This window comes from Gossypium hirsutum, chromosome D08 (genome assembly GCF_007990345.1).
Source record: "Gossypium hirsutum isolate 1008001.06 chromosome D08, Gossypium_hirsutum_v2.1, whole genome shotgun sequence".
Classification (NCBI taxonomy): Eukaryota; Viridiplantae; Streptophyta; class Magnoliopsida; order Malvales; family Malvaceae; genus Gossypium; species Gossypium hirsutum.
In genome coordinates this window covers 23,539,970-23,556,346 of record NC_053444.1, presented here as the reverse complement: position 1 = coordinate 23,556,346, position 16,377 = coordinate 23,539,970, and the positions used below count along the sequence as shown (strand labels likewise).

General features: G+C 33.4%; 1 protein-coding gene across 1 annotated transcript; it reads left to right on the top strand.

Moving 5' to 3' along the window:
* The first annotated feature begins 12,722 nt into the window (after positions 1-12,722).
* Positions 12,723-16,374, top strand: LOC107912329 (probable galactinol--sucrose galactosyltransferase 6). Its single transcript, XM_016840451.2, has 5 exons — positions 12,723-13,172; positions 13,282-14,648; positions 14,754-14,963; positions 15,081-15,215; positions 15,503-16,374. The coding sequence occupies exons 1-5, from the start codon at positions 12,963-12,965 to the stop codon at positions 16,188-16,190; spliced, it is 2,610 nt and encodes an 869-aa protein (XP_016695940.2). The 5' UTR covers positions 12,723-12,962; the 3' UTR covers positions 16,191-16,374.
* Positions 16,375-16,377: the final 3 nt, after the last annotated feature.

Here is a 16,377-nt window from a genome sequence, read left to right as displayed (position 1 = left end):
TGTGTGACACGACCGTGTAACCCTACGTAGACAGTTACACGGGTGAGGACACGGGCTGAGACACGGCCGTATGTCCCTAGTTCGAAGGTTACATGGCCTGAGACACGAACGTGTGTCTAAGCTGTGTGAGGCACACGGCCGTGTGACCCCTATTTTGTAAATTTTGCATCTTTTTCTTAAACTTTTCAAATTATTTCCAATTGGTCCTGATTTGCTTCTAAGATATTTTTAGGGCCTCGAAGGCTCGATTTAAGGACAATATGCATGTATACGAATGGTTTATGATATGATTAAATTATTGAATAGTATTAAGTTGAAATGTTTCTGATTGTACAGTAATGCTCTTTAACCCTAATTCGGCTTCGGACAGGTTAGGAGTGTAATTAAATAGACCAAATTGTGATTTGATAAATAATAAGCAATAGAATAAAAGATGTAATAATTGAATGGTAAGTTAAAGATATTAATGTGTTTATGTTTTGAATTAAAATTATGGAAAGATAATATATATACATAAATCTAGATTCTATAGTAGTTAAAATGTTAGTTGAACTTTATTTGTGCTTACTAAGCTAGCAATAGCTTAACGAGTGTTTTATACGCGTAGATAACGATTAGAAGAAGAAGGTTATTGAAAGCTCAATGGCAACGCATCTCATCACATCAACGAATCTGAGGAATGAGTAAAGTTTCTTCTCTGTTTTATTTTAGTAAATGGCATGTACCTAGGTATGTTTAAAGGTTGAAAATTTTGAGGGACTTAAGTGTAAAACTTATACTTGTTTAAATGTATGGTATGGTTTACAAGTTTATGAGTAACATGTTAGATTATGAGTATTTGGGATTGAGATGTATAATTGATATGTGAATTGGTTTGGTTTAATTTGACAACTGAACAGGTACTAAAATAGGTAAAATATGATGGACCAATCTGGTAAATAATCTTTGGTTTTAAATGGAACATCGACCCTCATTTTGGTATCGATAGTAAGGGAAAAGTATCAATACTTAAGAGGAGGTATCGATACCTTGAAATATGTATCGATACTTAAAGTATTTTTTTGAATTTTTCAAACATCAATACTCAAAACAGTATTGATAATCGATACCCAAGTCAAGGTATCAATACCATTGACAGAGGTACCGATACCTCTCCTCTGAAATAGTCTTATAATATAAAATTAATTCAGATTTATTTAGTACAATTGTATTATGTGCTGACAATGCCAAAATGCTCTCTGTAAAAAGCTCAGTTTAATAGTACATGACCAAGGTTGTTCTAGCATCAAATATAACATTTCTATACCTTGACTTGATGATTAAATCAGGTATAGGGGTGTTACAAAAAGGCAAAGGAAAACAAAGAAAAAAAAAGAATAGGGTTTTAGAAGAGAGGATATTTGGGGCTTCAAAGCCTCCCTACTATCTTATTCATGCATGCAAGATTGAATACGAAAAGGGAACCTTTAGTGGTCAATGAAGGGAGTATCTGCTTTCTTTCTCTCATTTTTAGGGGTTTTTTTACTGCCATTGACTTTTATTTTAACTTTCTGCAGGAGTATGGTTTTTATTAATCTTATTAACTATTAATCTCATTTTGGTTAATTTGAACTTTTCTATTATCTTGTTGATTGATCTATTTTTGGTTTAAAGGTTACTCCAAATATATTTTTCATTCTTTTAATTTCTTGTATTGCACTTATATTGCTTATTATACTTTTTTTTGTTTGGCTGAAGGGAATGACCCCCTTTCCTTCATGTTCAGACATATGATGTTGACCAAACTAGGGTTTGCATCCTTAGCTACTATCTGAAAATGATATGGGCTTGGCTTAATTGGTGGGCCTGAGCATGTTTAATTTAATTGGGCTAGGTTAGGCCTAGATCCAAAATTAAAAGGAAAGGAAAAAAATTGGGCCGAGAACAGATGGTTGGATGTAAACCTTAGATTAAGACTGCTTCCCATTCTTCATTTGTTTATGCAAATCTCATCCTACGTGGCATTGATTTTGGGTAAGTCTAGTTGAAATGCTGGTGAAGTTGAAATTTGACCTACTCTTAAATCAATAATTGATCAAGCATCCGTGTTGTCCTTGATTAAGACTCTATTTGAAAACTACTTTTATGGTAAACCCTATCTTAGGGATGCACAGTGAAACACAAAGACAATGCTTACTCATGGGTTACATAGACAAAATTAATTTTTAAAAGTTTACTTGGAAGATGGGATTATAATTGTTTATCATGGTGTTGTTACGTTAATTTAAATATACAATTGATAGAAATAATAAAATGTACATAATAAAAATTGAATGATAAATTATAGGTTTTACTAAGTTAATTAATATCCCACCATATTTTTATTTTTATTAACTTTTTTAAAATTTAAGATTTTATCAATTTAATTGGTACAAATTTAAATCGAATATTTTTATTGATTTTTTTGTTAAAATTTAAAAAAAAAATCTATTGTTAAAATATTTGGTAAGTTCCCCAGAAAAGTAGATCCATAAGTTTTGAGCAATTGACCTCGTGCAATGGAAAATGGGAAAAAAGTAATATAAATTTTAATAAAAAGTGTGAGGTGGAATGAAAGTTGAGGTTTTTCTTTTATCCTCAGATCAGTAGGCACAGAATAGATTATCGATAAGAGATGAATGATTTGAGTGCAATAATTGATTGGATTTTGTTTTCCTATATAAAACCAAACATACATGTTGAAGGATAAGCTTGTTTTTTCAGTGGGGCGGCCCACTTGCCCTATTTGCTGGCTCTTTTCCCACCCAAGTCCCTATACAAGAGAAAATCCATTTTTATTTTTTCAAAAACATGGGTCCATCCAATGAACTTTTGACCTGGATTCATCATACTCTTTGTTTTTTAATTCCATATACTAAAATTTAGGAAAGTAGAATTATAATTTTTTTATCAATTTAACCATTATTTTTAAGTTAAATTTGATCTTTAACTTCTCTCTTTTAAGAATTATTATTTTTTAATAAAAATAATAACTAAAATATTAATTTTTAATATTATTGGCGTGATAACTCGCATGGCGATCATTTACACATCATGCTAACATAGCATTATTTATTTTATATGTCGCGTTAATAAACAATTCAAAAATTATAAAAATTAAAAATTAAAAAAACCAAAATTAAAATTTAAAAATATAAAAAATCATAAAAATTCTAATAAAATTACTATAAAGTACACATAGATTATCATACAAGATCCCGTATTTAAAATTTTAACATTTTAAGTAGTATTTTCATTAATAAAAACATCATTTTAACTTTTTTTTAAAAGGTTAATGCTCAAATTTAATTAAAAAACTCGTCAAATTAAGAAAAAATATAAACATTAAGAGATAAATTTGACATTATATCTCCTTATGATTTAATGCCACCAAACTTAATAATGCTAATGATTTCTAATTTCAAAAATTAATTAATAAATTATTATGAAATTTATTATATGTAAAAGTTAAATTTTACTTTATTAGTTTTGAAAAGGTGAATCGAAAGCTAATCGAAGATAAAGAAGATTGAAGAAAAAAAAATCAATATTGGGAATATTTAAATATTTTTAATATTATTAGTATTTATATGCTTTACTCAAAAATCCGATTGAAAAGTAGGATGATTCGAGTAAATATATAGGTCTAAAAAAATGGATTTGGACAAAAAAAAGGTCCGTTTTGTCTCGGGTAAAGTTCTTTGGGCCCAGGCTCAGCCCAACTTTGCAAAAAAAGGGTTGTTTTCACTATTTTACTACTATTTTCCCATTGTTTTGCTGTCATTTCATTATTATATTGCTACTATTTTATTGTTATTATTTGGATATTGTATAACTCTTATTTTATTGTTAATTTTGCTACTATATAAAGATTTTTTTTAAATTTATTTTTGTTATAAAATAAAGAAAGATGGAGAGAATAAAGAACAAAGAAAATATGAAAGCAATAGAGAATGTACTTTATTAATCAAAGGGATGATTACAATGCTTCATTAAAATCTTTATTTATAGGCATAAGGAGTATAAAAGAAGTAGATATCTAATTCTAATAACTATTAGAATTTAAAGTATATCAATCAAAACTTTATCTTGATCATGATGGACATTCACTTAATAAGATTTTCATAACACTCCCCTTTGGATGTCCATTAGTAGATAATGTGCCTCATTAAAATCTTATTAGGAAAAGCCCTGTGGGATAAAAAACCTAATGAAGGAAAAAGAGTACACAATCTTCTATTACAAGCTGCCTTATTAAAAACCATTACCAGGAAAACCCAATGGGACAAAACCTTGATTAAAGGAAAAGAGTACAACTTATTTTTAGACTCTCCCTGAGGGCAACATTACATTACATCTTTGAGTCGACGCATTCCAATCTTGTGTAGTAGTCTTTCAAATGTTGAAATTAGCAATGCCTTAGTAAAAAGATCTGCTAAATTCTCACCAGAACGAATTTGTTGAACATTTATATCACTTCTTTTCTCAAGATCATAGGTGAAGAATAATTTTGGTGAAATATGTTTCGTTCTATCACCTTTGATATAGCCACCCCTCAATTGAGCTATACATGCTGCATTATCTTCATATAAGATAGTTGGCATCTTTTCCTATAAAGGCAAATTACATACCTTCTGGATATGTTGGGTCAATAACCTTAGCCACACACACTCCCGACTTGCCTCATGCATTGTAATTATTTCTGCATGATTTGAAGAAGTAGCAGCTAATGTTTGCTTTGTTGAACGCCATGATATGGTAGTATCCCCACATGTAAATAAATATCCTGTTTGAGATCGACCTTTATATAGATCTGATAAGTATCCAGCATCAACATAGCCGACTAATAGGGATTTTGAATCATTTGAATAAAATAACCCCATATCAATAGTCCCTCTGAGATATCTAAATACATGTTTAATTCTATTCCAATGTCTACGTGTTGGGGAATAAACTGAATCTTGCTAACAAGTTTATAGCGAAAGCTATATCAGGTCTCGTGTTGTTTGCAAGATACATCAATGCCCCTATGGCACTTAAACATGGTACTTCAGGACCAAGAAACTCTTCACCATCCTCGCAAGAACGAAATTAATCTTTATTCACATCTAACGATCATACAATCATCAGAGTACTTAATGGGTGTGCTTTATCCATGTAAAATTTCTTTAATATCTTTTCCGTATAAGTTGATTGATGAACATGAATTCCATCTTTTAAATGTTTGATTTGTAAGCCAAGACAAAACTTTATTTTTCCAAGATCTTTCATATCAAATTATTTCTTTAAACAATTTACTGTATTTTGGAGCTCTTCAAGAGTTCCAATAATATTTAGATCATCAACATAAACAACAATTATCACAAAATTTGATCCAAACCTGTTTATAAAGACACATGGAGAAATTGGATCGTTTTTGTAACTTTCTTGTAATAAGTATTCACTAAGACGATTGTACCACATACGTCCAGATTGTTTTAATTCATATAAACTTTTCTTTAATCTGATCGAACAATTATCCCAAGAAACTCTATATCCTTCAGGGATTTTAAATCCTTCAGGGATTTTCATATAAATTTCACTATCAAGTGTGCCATACAAATAGGCTGTAACAATATCCATTAGATGTATGTCAAGTTTTTCACGTACTACCAGACTAATAAGATATCTAAACGTAATTGCATCCACCACAAGAGAATATGTCTCTTCATAATCAATGTCAGGCTTTTGCGAAAATCCTTGTGCTACAAGTTGTGCTTTATATCTTACGACTTCATTTTTTCTCATTTCATTTTTGCACACCCATTTATATCCTACGGACTTTACACCTTTAGGTGTTTGGACTACAGGTCCAAAAACCTCACATTTAGAAAGTTAATTCAATTCTGCTTGAATTTCATCTTTCCATTTTGGTCAATCTTTTCTATTTCTACATTCATCAATAGATCTAGGCTCAGGATCATCATTTTCTTTTTCTATTTCAATAGCAACATTATATGCAAAATTATTGTCGACAACTATATTTTTTTTGTTTCATCTTTTCCCTGAAGTAACATAACTAATCGAGATCTCTTCATTATCATCATTTTCAGGTACCTGAATCCCTTCTGGGGTTTTATGATTATAATTAGTTATATCTTTGGCCTCTTCTTGGGAACTTGTCTCCATAATATAATGACCTTGAGTATTTGCTCATTTCCTTTTACGAGGATTTTTATCTTTGGAACCAACCGGTCTTCCACGCTTCAGGTATGGATTACTTTCTTTTGCACTAACTATTTTCCCTATTGGGATATCAATTCGTATTGGAGCATTTTCAGCTGGTATGTGAGATTTTGTAATTCTCTTTAGGCCAGTAAATGAATCTAGCAGTTGATTGGCGATGTTTTACAAATGTATGATCCTTTGAACTTCTTGTTCACATTGACTTGTACGGGGATCTAATTGAGATAATGATGATCCATTCCATGTAATTTCTTTTATCAGTTGTATTTTCTCTCCCCCTAATGTTGGGAATATTGTTTAATTAAAGTGACAATCAATAAATCGTGCAGTAAATAAATCTCCAGTTAATGGTTCAATATACTCAATTATAAAAGGAGATTCATAACCAACATATATTCCCAACCTCCTCTAAGGACTTATTTTTGTTCGTTGTGGTGGAGCAATTGGAACATATACTGCACATCCAAAAATTCTAAGATGGGAAATATTTGGCTCTTGACCAAAAGCCAATTGTAATAGAGAGTATTTATTATAACTTGTTGGCATGATGAGCATAACTGCTGCTGCATGCAAAATAGCATATCCCCAAGCTGCAATAGGGAGCTTTGTTCTCATAAGTAATGACCTAGCTATTAGTTAGAGGCGTTTGATAAACAATTCAGCTAAATCGTTTTATGTGTGAACATGAGCTACAGGATGTTCAACTTTTATCCCAATTGACATGCAATAATCATTAAAAGCTTGAGATGTAAACTCACCAGCATTGTCAAGATGAATAGTTTTTATTGCATAATCTGGAAATTGTGCTCTTAATCGAATTATTTGAGCAAAGAGCCTCGCAAATGCCAGATTACGAGTCGATACTAAACATACATATGACCATCTACTAGATGCATCTATCAATACCATAAAATATCTAAATGGTCCACATGGTGGATAAATAGGCCCACATATATCGCATTGAATACATTCCAAAAATACAGGAGATTCAATCCCAACTTTAGCTAGTGACGGTCTAATAATTAGTTTACCTTGAAAACAAGCATCACAAGAGAAATCTTTGAATTCAAGAATCTTTTGGTTCTTTAATGGGTGGTCAATTGAATTCTCAATTATTTTTCGCATCATAATAGATCCGGGATAGCCTAACCAGTCATGCCAAATAGTAAAAGTATGTGGTTCTACAATTTTCTGGTTTGTAGTAATGTGTGCCTCAGTTGCACTAATATGTGTATAATATAAACCTGATGAAAAAGTAGGTAGTCTTTCCAAAACACATTTCTTTCCACATTCAACATTTGTAATATAGAGATATTCAATATTTTTCTCATTCATAGTATCAATATGATATCCATTAATACGAATATATTTAAAAATCAATAAATTTATTTGAGACTTAGTGGAAAATAAAGCATCATCAATGACAAATTTTGTACCTTTAGGTAATAATAAAATTGCTCTTCCGGAGTTTTCAATAAGTTTTGAACTACCCGAGATTGTATTAATATGAGCATCACTTATTGTTAAATGAGAAAATTATTTTCTCTTTGAGTATCGTATGTGTTGTAGCACTATCAGCAAGACATATGTCTCCATTGATTTTGGATCCAACAAAATTGTGTTGATCATTCATATTCTTCAAAAAAAATATAACATTAGAAGCGTTGCAAATATTTATTGAATATGTATAACTTGCAAAATAAGTAAATAAATAAAATTTTTTTAATCAATAAAATGAACATATTTAAAATAACATAATAACACCAACTTATTCCTTATGCAAGAAAACGAAACATACTTAAAAATAATATAAAATGCTAAAATAACACCAACTCTTCTAATGATTCTCAAAGAAACCTGTCACATCAATGTGAGTTATATCATTAAGGCCATGAATTACATCGCCCTCCTTTTTTGCCTCTATTTCATCATTTTTGAATATAAAATTTGTCTCAATATTATTTTTCTTCCCTTTAATAAATGCTTGATAAAGTTTCACTAAATGTTCAGGCGTACGACAAGTACGTGCCCAATGCCCCCTCATACCACATCAGTCATAAATTTTCAATAACCTTTGAAGGATTATTTTGACCACCTCTTTCTTGTCCTTCATTGATATTCTTTTTCTGGTGGTTAGAAATACCATTATTATGAACGCCATGATAGCGGTTACTAGTACGTCCTCGATCACGACCATGACCACGATCGCGACCTTTATATTTTTTATTTCCATATTTATTGTGTACTACAACATTCATTTCAGGGCGACCTTTAGATCTCTACTTCTTTTATACTTCATGTTGAGAACTAATTTTGAAAAGTTCTGAATTGTATTCACCTATAGTCTTAAAATCTTGCAACTGTAAGTGCATCCAATTATAATGAGCTTTAAGAAGGATCACTATTTTCTGATGGTCAAATCTTTCTTTCAAAATTTTCCATAACTCAAGAGGGTCTTTCACAGTGAGATATTCCACTTTTAATCCTTCATGTAGATGATGACAGATGAAAATCATTGCTTTTGCCTTGTCTTGGTTAGATGCTTCTTTATTTTCTACTATAGTATTCCCTAGACCTTTATCATCTAGGTGAATATCAGCATCTAACACCCATGACAAATAATTTTTGTTTGAGATGTCTAGGGCGGTAAATTCAAGTTTGGCAAGATTTGACATTATAATCACTAAAAAAACTAAAAAAAATATTAGGAAAATAATAGTAATCATATTATTTGTCAAATGTAATTATAATAAAGTATTTAAGAAAAAAAAAGAAAATAACATAAAATAATTTGTGATATAAAATTTAGGATTACCTTAAGTCGATAGAGAAATTAAATTCGATTCTTCCCGAGAACTTTAAGCAAATCGCTGCACAAGTTTGAACCCCTCTTTTTTCGTCAAGTTTTGGGTAGCCAAGCAACCAATTTGAATGCTAGGTTAGAAAAATAATGAAAGTAATTCAACGGGGGATTAGAAAAGGATAGAAAGCAATTGATGTATGGGTTTCAAAAAAAAATTGGATTATCAAATGAAAAATAAGAACGAGGTGGGTTTAGAAAAAAAATTGAGAATCGTGCTGATAACGTGTTATAAAATAAAGAGAGATGGAGAGAATAAAGAACAAAGAAAATGTGAAAGCAATAGAGAATGTACTTTATTAATCAAAGGGATGATTATAATGCTTCATTAAAATCTATATTTATAGGGATAAGAAGTATAAAAGAAGTAGAGATCTAATTCTAATAACTATTAGAATTTAAAGTACATCAAAACTTTATCTTGATCATGATGGACATCCACGTAATAAGATATTCAAAACAATTTTTAATTTGTTGGAAAACATTTATTTTAATATTTTTAGTGTTTTTGTTGTATTATATTGTTTATATAAAAAATAAAATAAATAAAATAAAATATTTTAATATGATTGAATTGGACTGAAATTTTAACATTTTTATCCGAACTAGTCTACATCATTATTAAATGTAGACAAATATCAATTGTGATCAATGTCATTCATGGAACCTAAACAACATCCAACATAAGTTCAATCGTCACCAACTAGCAATTGTCAATCGGAAATGTCGAGATCCATTGTAGTGGCACAAAATGTCGTCGAACAAAGTAGTTGGTACGAATTGAAAATCCCAGGAACAATTTCTTCGGGCTAATTGTTCCCGAATCAAAATATGTGGTACTAATCGCTCTCGTCATATGCCACTCAGCAATCTGAATTTAATTATGGCATGTCGAGATTTGAGATGATAGAGTCGTTCTTCAAACCTAGCGCCAATAATGGGACGAGCAGCATGCCCTAGACGGCTAACTTCGAAGTTTTAGCATCATTTGTTCGAGTGCATAGTTATAATGACATGAAAATCTTTATGGTGCCTTTCTCAATAATGATAATTATGTAACACCATTGAGTACAACAACACAAGGGGATGAGATCAACACATTTCGCTTAATTGATGTACACAGTTTAGCCGTTGATGAAGACCGTCCTAACTGTTCATACCCTGTATGACTCCTTCGAATCTCATCTTTTGATTGTTGTAGATGGTTTAGTGATGTTAAATTTTATATTTTTGTAATATTTTTAGTGATGTAAATTAATTAATTTTCAATTTACTATCTCTAAAGTAGTATTAATTAACATATTGAAATAATTATTTTATCTCAATTAAGAGATCACATTATTGGATCTAACGCCTTGAGTGTAGTATATTCGTTTTGTATATTTGTATTTTTCGAATAAATTGGTTTAATAAAATATTCATTGTTTACATTAATATTTTTTGTATATTGTCCTCAAAGATTTTTGCACACAAAATAACATGGAAGCAAATATTGGCTTACTGGTTATTAGTATTTAACTAATACTAAGTAGTATTACTTGGTCGAATCATAATACAGAAAGGTAACTTGCATTAGTATATAATCTAAATGTATTTTTAGTCTAATCGAAAATGAACAAATAGATTGAAAAACTAATATGTCGTATATCAAGTCCAAATGGGGAAATATTTTGTTTTGAGCATCGAAGTGACTGGTTTCTAAAATATAGAGATATAAATGTAACTGACTGGACTGACAGTTAAAATTGTTATACTACTATGTAAAGTTCTTTGTAGTCTCTCTACTAAAAATTTCTCCAAATTAGTTCTTATACATTAAAAGTTTATTCAAATCATGACATCGCTAAAATTTGTTGTTAAGTTGCTAATACTTAGAACAAAATATATTATACTCAATTAATTTACCCATGACCTTACCTAACCCATAAAAGCTCAACCATACCCAAAAAAGAAATCCATGAATCTTTAAACTATCGTGGGGCTAAAAAAATTAAACAACCCCAACTATCGTGACTCTCCCATGCCAATCCCATGAACAACACCTACGAAAAGTTCATCAATTTCCTACTTGTCATTGTCCCACGAAAGAAGTGTCTACAATCTCAGCTCAAACCATGCACTCTACCTTGATTACTGCAATCTAAGTATATCACATTTTGTCATACTCTTCTCAACTTAATGTTTTTTCAACCACATGATAGTTTAAAGATACATGGATTGAGTTTTTTATGCGTTGAATCATGAGTAAATCAATTGGGTATGATATATTTAGTCCAAATTATTAGCATCTTAACAACATATTTAACAATGTTATGATTTGAATATATATTTTATGTAAAATGACTAATTTGGACAAATTTTTAGTAGAGTGACTAAAATGAACTTTATACAGTAGTATAAATACCTTTAATTTAGTCCTCTACTTTACCATTTTAGCTAAAGTTATACTTTGTTTTTATATTAATTTTTTATAAATTGGTTCATAAACATTTTTACCTAAATCATGATGTGACAAAATCCAATATAATTTAATTAATGGGCTTAAAATAGTAAGTTAGAAAGCTTAAAAATTTTCTTTTTTTTTTCTACCAGTTAATTTTTTTCTCCTTTGTTTTGCTCGCCCGTCTTTTTCTTCATCCTACCAACCCTCTTTTTCTTTTTTCTCATCAGTCATCCCATGTGTGATCTCTCTGTTCAATTTATAGATCTATCATATAGGTATTTTTATTGTCTTCACTGGTTGTAATGAATAGATGATAATGCCTGTCGTTGTTGAACTCCACCAGCCACCAGCAGTTTCTCTTAAAAAGTGGGTGACCCTTCATCAGCTTCTTAATTTGTTTCTGTTTTGAGAGTATTTTAAAATAATAAATGATTTTATGAGTAAGTTTGGACCCATGTTTTCTTAAGTTTTGCATTTTTTTTGTTTGCTTTCCATTATTTAATAGGTATTCACTTTAGAAGTTTTTGTTTGCCTTTGTAGCATGTTTTTCAGTCTTACTTTTGCAAATGATTTTAGGAATGCTTTTGTTATTGTCCTATTCAGTTTGGTGAATGCTCGATTTTTTTACCAATTTTTCCACCACTTAGGACTATCCAGGTCTAATTTTCTTATCGTGATAGTTGCTTACAATCATTCTAGATATGTAGTATTTGAGTTGTGAAAAAGTTAGTTGTCAAAGTGCCGTAATGTTCTATTTGATGTTGAGGTTGGAACTTTTGTTATGTTGATGGAGCTTGCCCTTCATTGCCGATGATTGTTTATTTTTTATTTTTATTTTAAAGTGAATTATATATTTTAAAATATAAATGAATGATTAAGAGATATTTTACTGGACGCCAAAGCAAAGATATTTTATTTTGGGGTGAAATTTTAGTCAAAGGACAAATATTAAAAAATTGTCCCTTGCTTGTAAAAATTTATAAAGAAAGAAATTTCTAAAAGAGGACAGCCGTTGATGAGGTTGACACGTGACAATTTGAAAACGAGAAGCTACGCGTTTGGTTTACATTTGAGGCGCGTGAGAAACATGAAATAGTGCGTACGTGGACACTAATAATCCCGCATTAAAAAAATATATTTATCCTAAACAAGACGAAAAGTCAAAAAAAGTATCTTGAAGTTGAAGGTGAGGGTTTAAATAAACAGAGAATTCGGGTCGATACCACGAAGATCTAACGTGGCAATCTAATCAACCCTACTTTTAACGGCTTAACTGGAGAAAAGGAATTTCTCGCCGTTTGATTGGTTTTGCGAAAGGAACATTATTAAGCCAAACAAGAAACTGGGGACTAATAGAATCGAAGAAGAAACTTTTTATGTATATAAAAAAGGGCACTGATTGAGAAGGGAAACAAAATGGTGTCAAATACTTGTTACTGTTCCCGATTCTTAGCTATAAATAGGAGTCTTCCTTCCATTTATCTTCATTCAAAATCTAATCAACGTCGAATTTCACTCTTCTTTAGAAGCAAGCAAAATTTTCAGAAACGTGTAAGTTCTGGTATTTCAGGCGTTGGGGTTTCCGGAGTTTCTATCAATCCAGCGCTATCGGTATTATCTTTTAAGGTAATTTTATGAGCTTGCATTTCTGAATTTTTCTTCCCTTTGTAAGTGTTTGATGTTTTGATTTTACAGTTTCTGAAAATGGCTCTTTTGTTGTTGTTGGAGTTCTCAGAGAGGTGATTTAAAGCCACCTTTGAAGAAAGAAGGAGTAGAAGGAATGACGATTAAACCGGCGGTTAGGATCTCCGAGAGGAAATTAGTGGTAAAGGAGCGGACAATCCTGACCGGAGTTCCCGAAAATGTGATCGCAACTTCCGGTACGGCAGCCGGTTCGGTGGAGGGGGTTTTCCTTGGTGCGGTTTTTGATGAAGAGAACAGCAGGCATGTGGTGCCCATCGGGACTTTACGCGATGTCCGGTTCATGTCCTGCTTTAGGTTCAAGTTATGGTGGATGGCCCAGAAAATGGGAGATCAAGGCAAAGACGTTCCTCTCGAGACTCAATTCCTTTTGGTGGAAACCAAAGATGGGTCCCACCTGGACTCAACCGAAGAAAATCAGATTGTTTATACCGTATTCCTCCCTTTGATTGAAGGCCCCTTTCGAGCCGTCCTACAAGGCAACCAAAACGACCAGCTCGAGCTGTGTTTAGAGAGCGGCGACGCCGACACCAAAGCGTCGTCGTTTACGCATTCCGTTTATATCCACGCAGGCACAGACCCTTTCACTACAATCACCGAAGCAATCAGGGCCGTCAAATTACATCTCAAAACGTTCCGGCAACGTCACGAGAAAAAATTACCTGGGATTGTTGACTATTTCGGGTGGTGCACCTGGGACGCTTTTTACCAGGACGTTACTCAAGAAGGGGTCGAAGCTGGGATCGAGTCTTTAGCTGCCGGCGGGACCCCACCGAAGTTCGTGATCATCGACGACGGATGGCAATCTGTCGGCGGCGACGCCCGCGAAGAAGACAAAGCGTCCTCATCGGCCGATCAGGCTGAAACGAAACAACAGCCATTGCTTCGCTTGACGGGGATAAAAGAAAACGAGAAATTCCAGAAGAAGGATGATCCAACTGTGGGGATAAAAAACATCGTCAACATTGCGAAAGAAAAACACGGGTTAAAGTATGTGTACGTTTGGCATGCAATTACGGGGTACTGGGGTGGAGTCCGCCCTGGAGTTGAGGAAATGGAAGGATACGGGTCGAGAATCCGGTACCCAATGGTTTCTAAGGGAGTGGTGGATAATGAACCGGGTTGGAAAACCGATGCGATAGCTGTTCAAGGGTTGGGTTTAGTGAACCCGAAAAATGTGTACAAATTTTACAACGAATTGCACAGTTATCTGGCGGATGCGGGCATAGATGGAGTTAAGGTGGACGTGCAGTGCATTTTAGAAACTCTTGGAGCTGAACTCGGTGGCAGGGTGGAGTTGACGAGGCAATATCATCAGGCCCTTGACGCATCGGTGGGGAGGAATTTTCCAGACAATGGGATCATCGCTTGCATGAGCCATAACACTGATGCACTCTACTGGTAATTACCCCGCCCTTTGGTTCAGTCATTTCATTTGATTTTAATAGAATCTTGCATTTTCTTTTTTGGGGGTTTTATAGTGATGTTAGAATTTTGTTGAAACAGTTCGAAACAGACGGCGGTGGTGAGAGCATCAGATGATTTCTACCCGCGCGACCCGGTCTCGCACACCATCCATATTGCAGCGGTGGCCTACAATAGTGTTTTCCTTGGGGAATTTATGCAACCCGATTGGGATATGTTCCACTCACTTCATCCGGCTGCTGAGTACCACGCCTCAGCCCGAGCTATTAGCGGTGGCCCCGTCTATGTCAGGTAAGGACTAAGGAGGGCTCGCCTAGCTGGCCCCTTTTTTTTGCTTTATTTCTTTTCAGGAGTAAAAATTTATTTGGTTTTTCAGTGGCTAAATATTTGAGCTTTTGTTTGTAACAGTGATGCGCCTGGGAGACACAACTTTGAGCTTCTGAAGAAACTGGTGTTGCCTGATGGGTCCATTCTTCGTGCTCGTTTGCCTGGACGCCCCACACGCGACTGCTTGTTTACAGATCCAGCTCGTGATGGCGTTAGGTAAGATCAGCTCTTTTAATCTCTGTTCAGTTGGAATGGAATTTGATAGAGATACAAGTCTTTGAAAATTAACCATCTAAATGTAACATAAGCTGCCGTCTGCTTGTTTATTAGAACAATTTGTATTTAAGAACTTTGATGTTGGTTTCTATTGATATGAAACATCTACTAGCTTTGGCAGTTAAAATGGTCTAAGGCTGCAAATTAAAGGATCTGATTCTGAAGGTTGGTTGGGCTGTTGATTGAATTGTTGGCCTTTCCTTATTTCTCTTTTTATTTGATTGCAGCTTGTTGAAGATATGGAACATGAATAAGTACACCGGAGTTCTAGTTGTTTACAACTGCCAAGGTGCAGCATGGAACAGCGCGGCAAGGAAGAATACTTTCCACCAAACCAAGACAGACTCCTTATCAGGCCACGTAAAAGGTCATGATGTCCATCTCATTTCAGAGGCCTCATTGGACCCTGAATGGGCCGGTGACTCTGCAGTTTACTGTCACCAGACTGGTGAACTTATCACCCTTCCATACAATGCTGCCATGCCAGTGTCCCTCAAGGTCCTTGAGCATGAAATCTTCACAATAACACCTATCAAGCATTTGGCTCCTGGATTCAGTTTTGCACCCTTGGGACTCATCAACATGTACAACTCTGGTGGTGCCATTGTGGATTTAAAGTATGAAGTTAAAGATGGTGCCAAACTATCTGAGCTTGATATTGAATATGGAGGTGAAGGCAGTGGTCTTCGTGTGAGGGCGGAGAATTCTAGCAATGAACTGGTGGGAAAAGTTTGCATGGAAATAAAAGGTTGTGGCAACTTTGGTGCTTATTCATCAGCCAAGCCAAGACAGTGCAGCGTTGGGTCCAGTGAAGTTCAGTTCGACTATGATTCGTTGTCGGGATTGGTAAAGATCAGCTTGGAAAAATTGCCCGAGGAAGGGACGAAAGTCCATGTTGTTGAAGTTGAATTATGAGTTAGCTGCAGCAAAGTAGTGTATCAGATTTTTACCATGACGGGATCATGTCGGAGAGTAGATTTTGCTCTGGTTGGGGATTTTCTCAATAAAGTCCCTCCTATTTTTTACCCATTCATTAGCTTTATGTATTGATTTATGTATTAAGATGAAGAATTGGAATAATAGTTTCTACTTGCTATTAGAG

Bases quoted from the DNA above. Each gene is read 5' to 3' on its own strand.
- LOC107912329 (XM_016840451.2), top strand. From the start codon at position 12,963: ATGGTGTCAAATACTTGTTACTGTTCCCGATTCTTAGCTATAAATAGG. The intron at 13,173-13,281 runs GTAATTTTATGA...TGGAGTTCTCAG, and splicing joins TATCGGTATTATCTTTTAAG to AGAGGTGATTTAAAGCCACC. The intron at 15,216-15,502 runs GTAAGATCAGCT...ATTTGATTGCAG, and splicing joins CCAGCTCGTGATGGCGTTAG to CTTGTTGAAGATATGGAACA.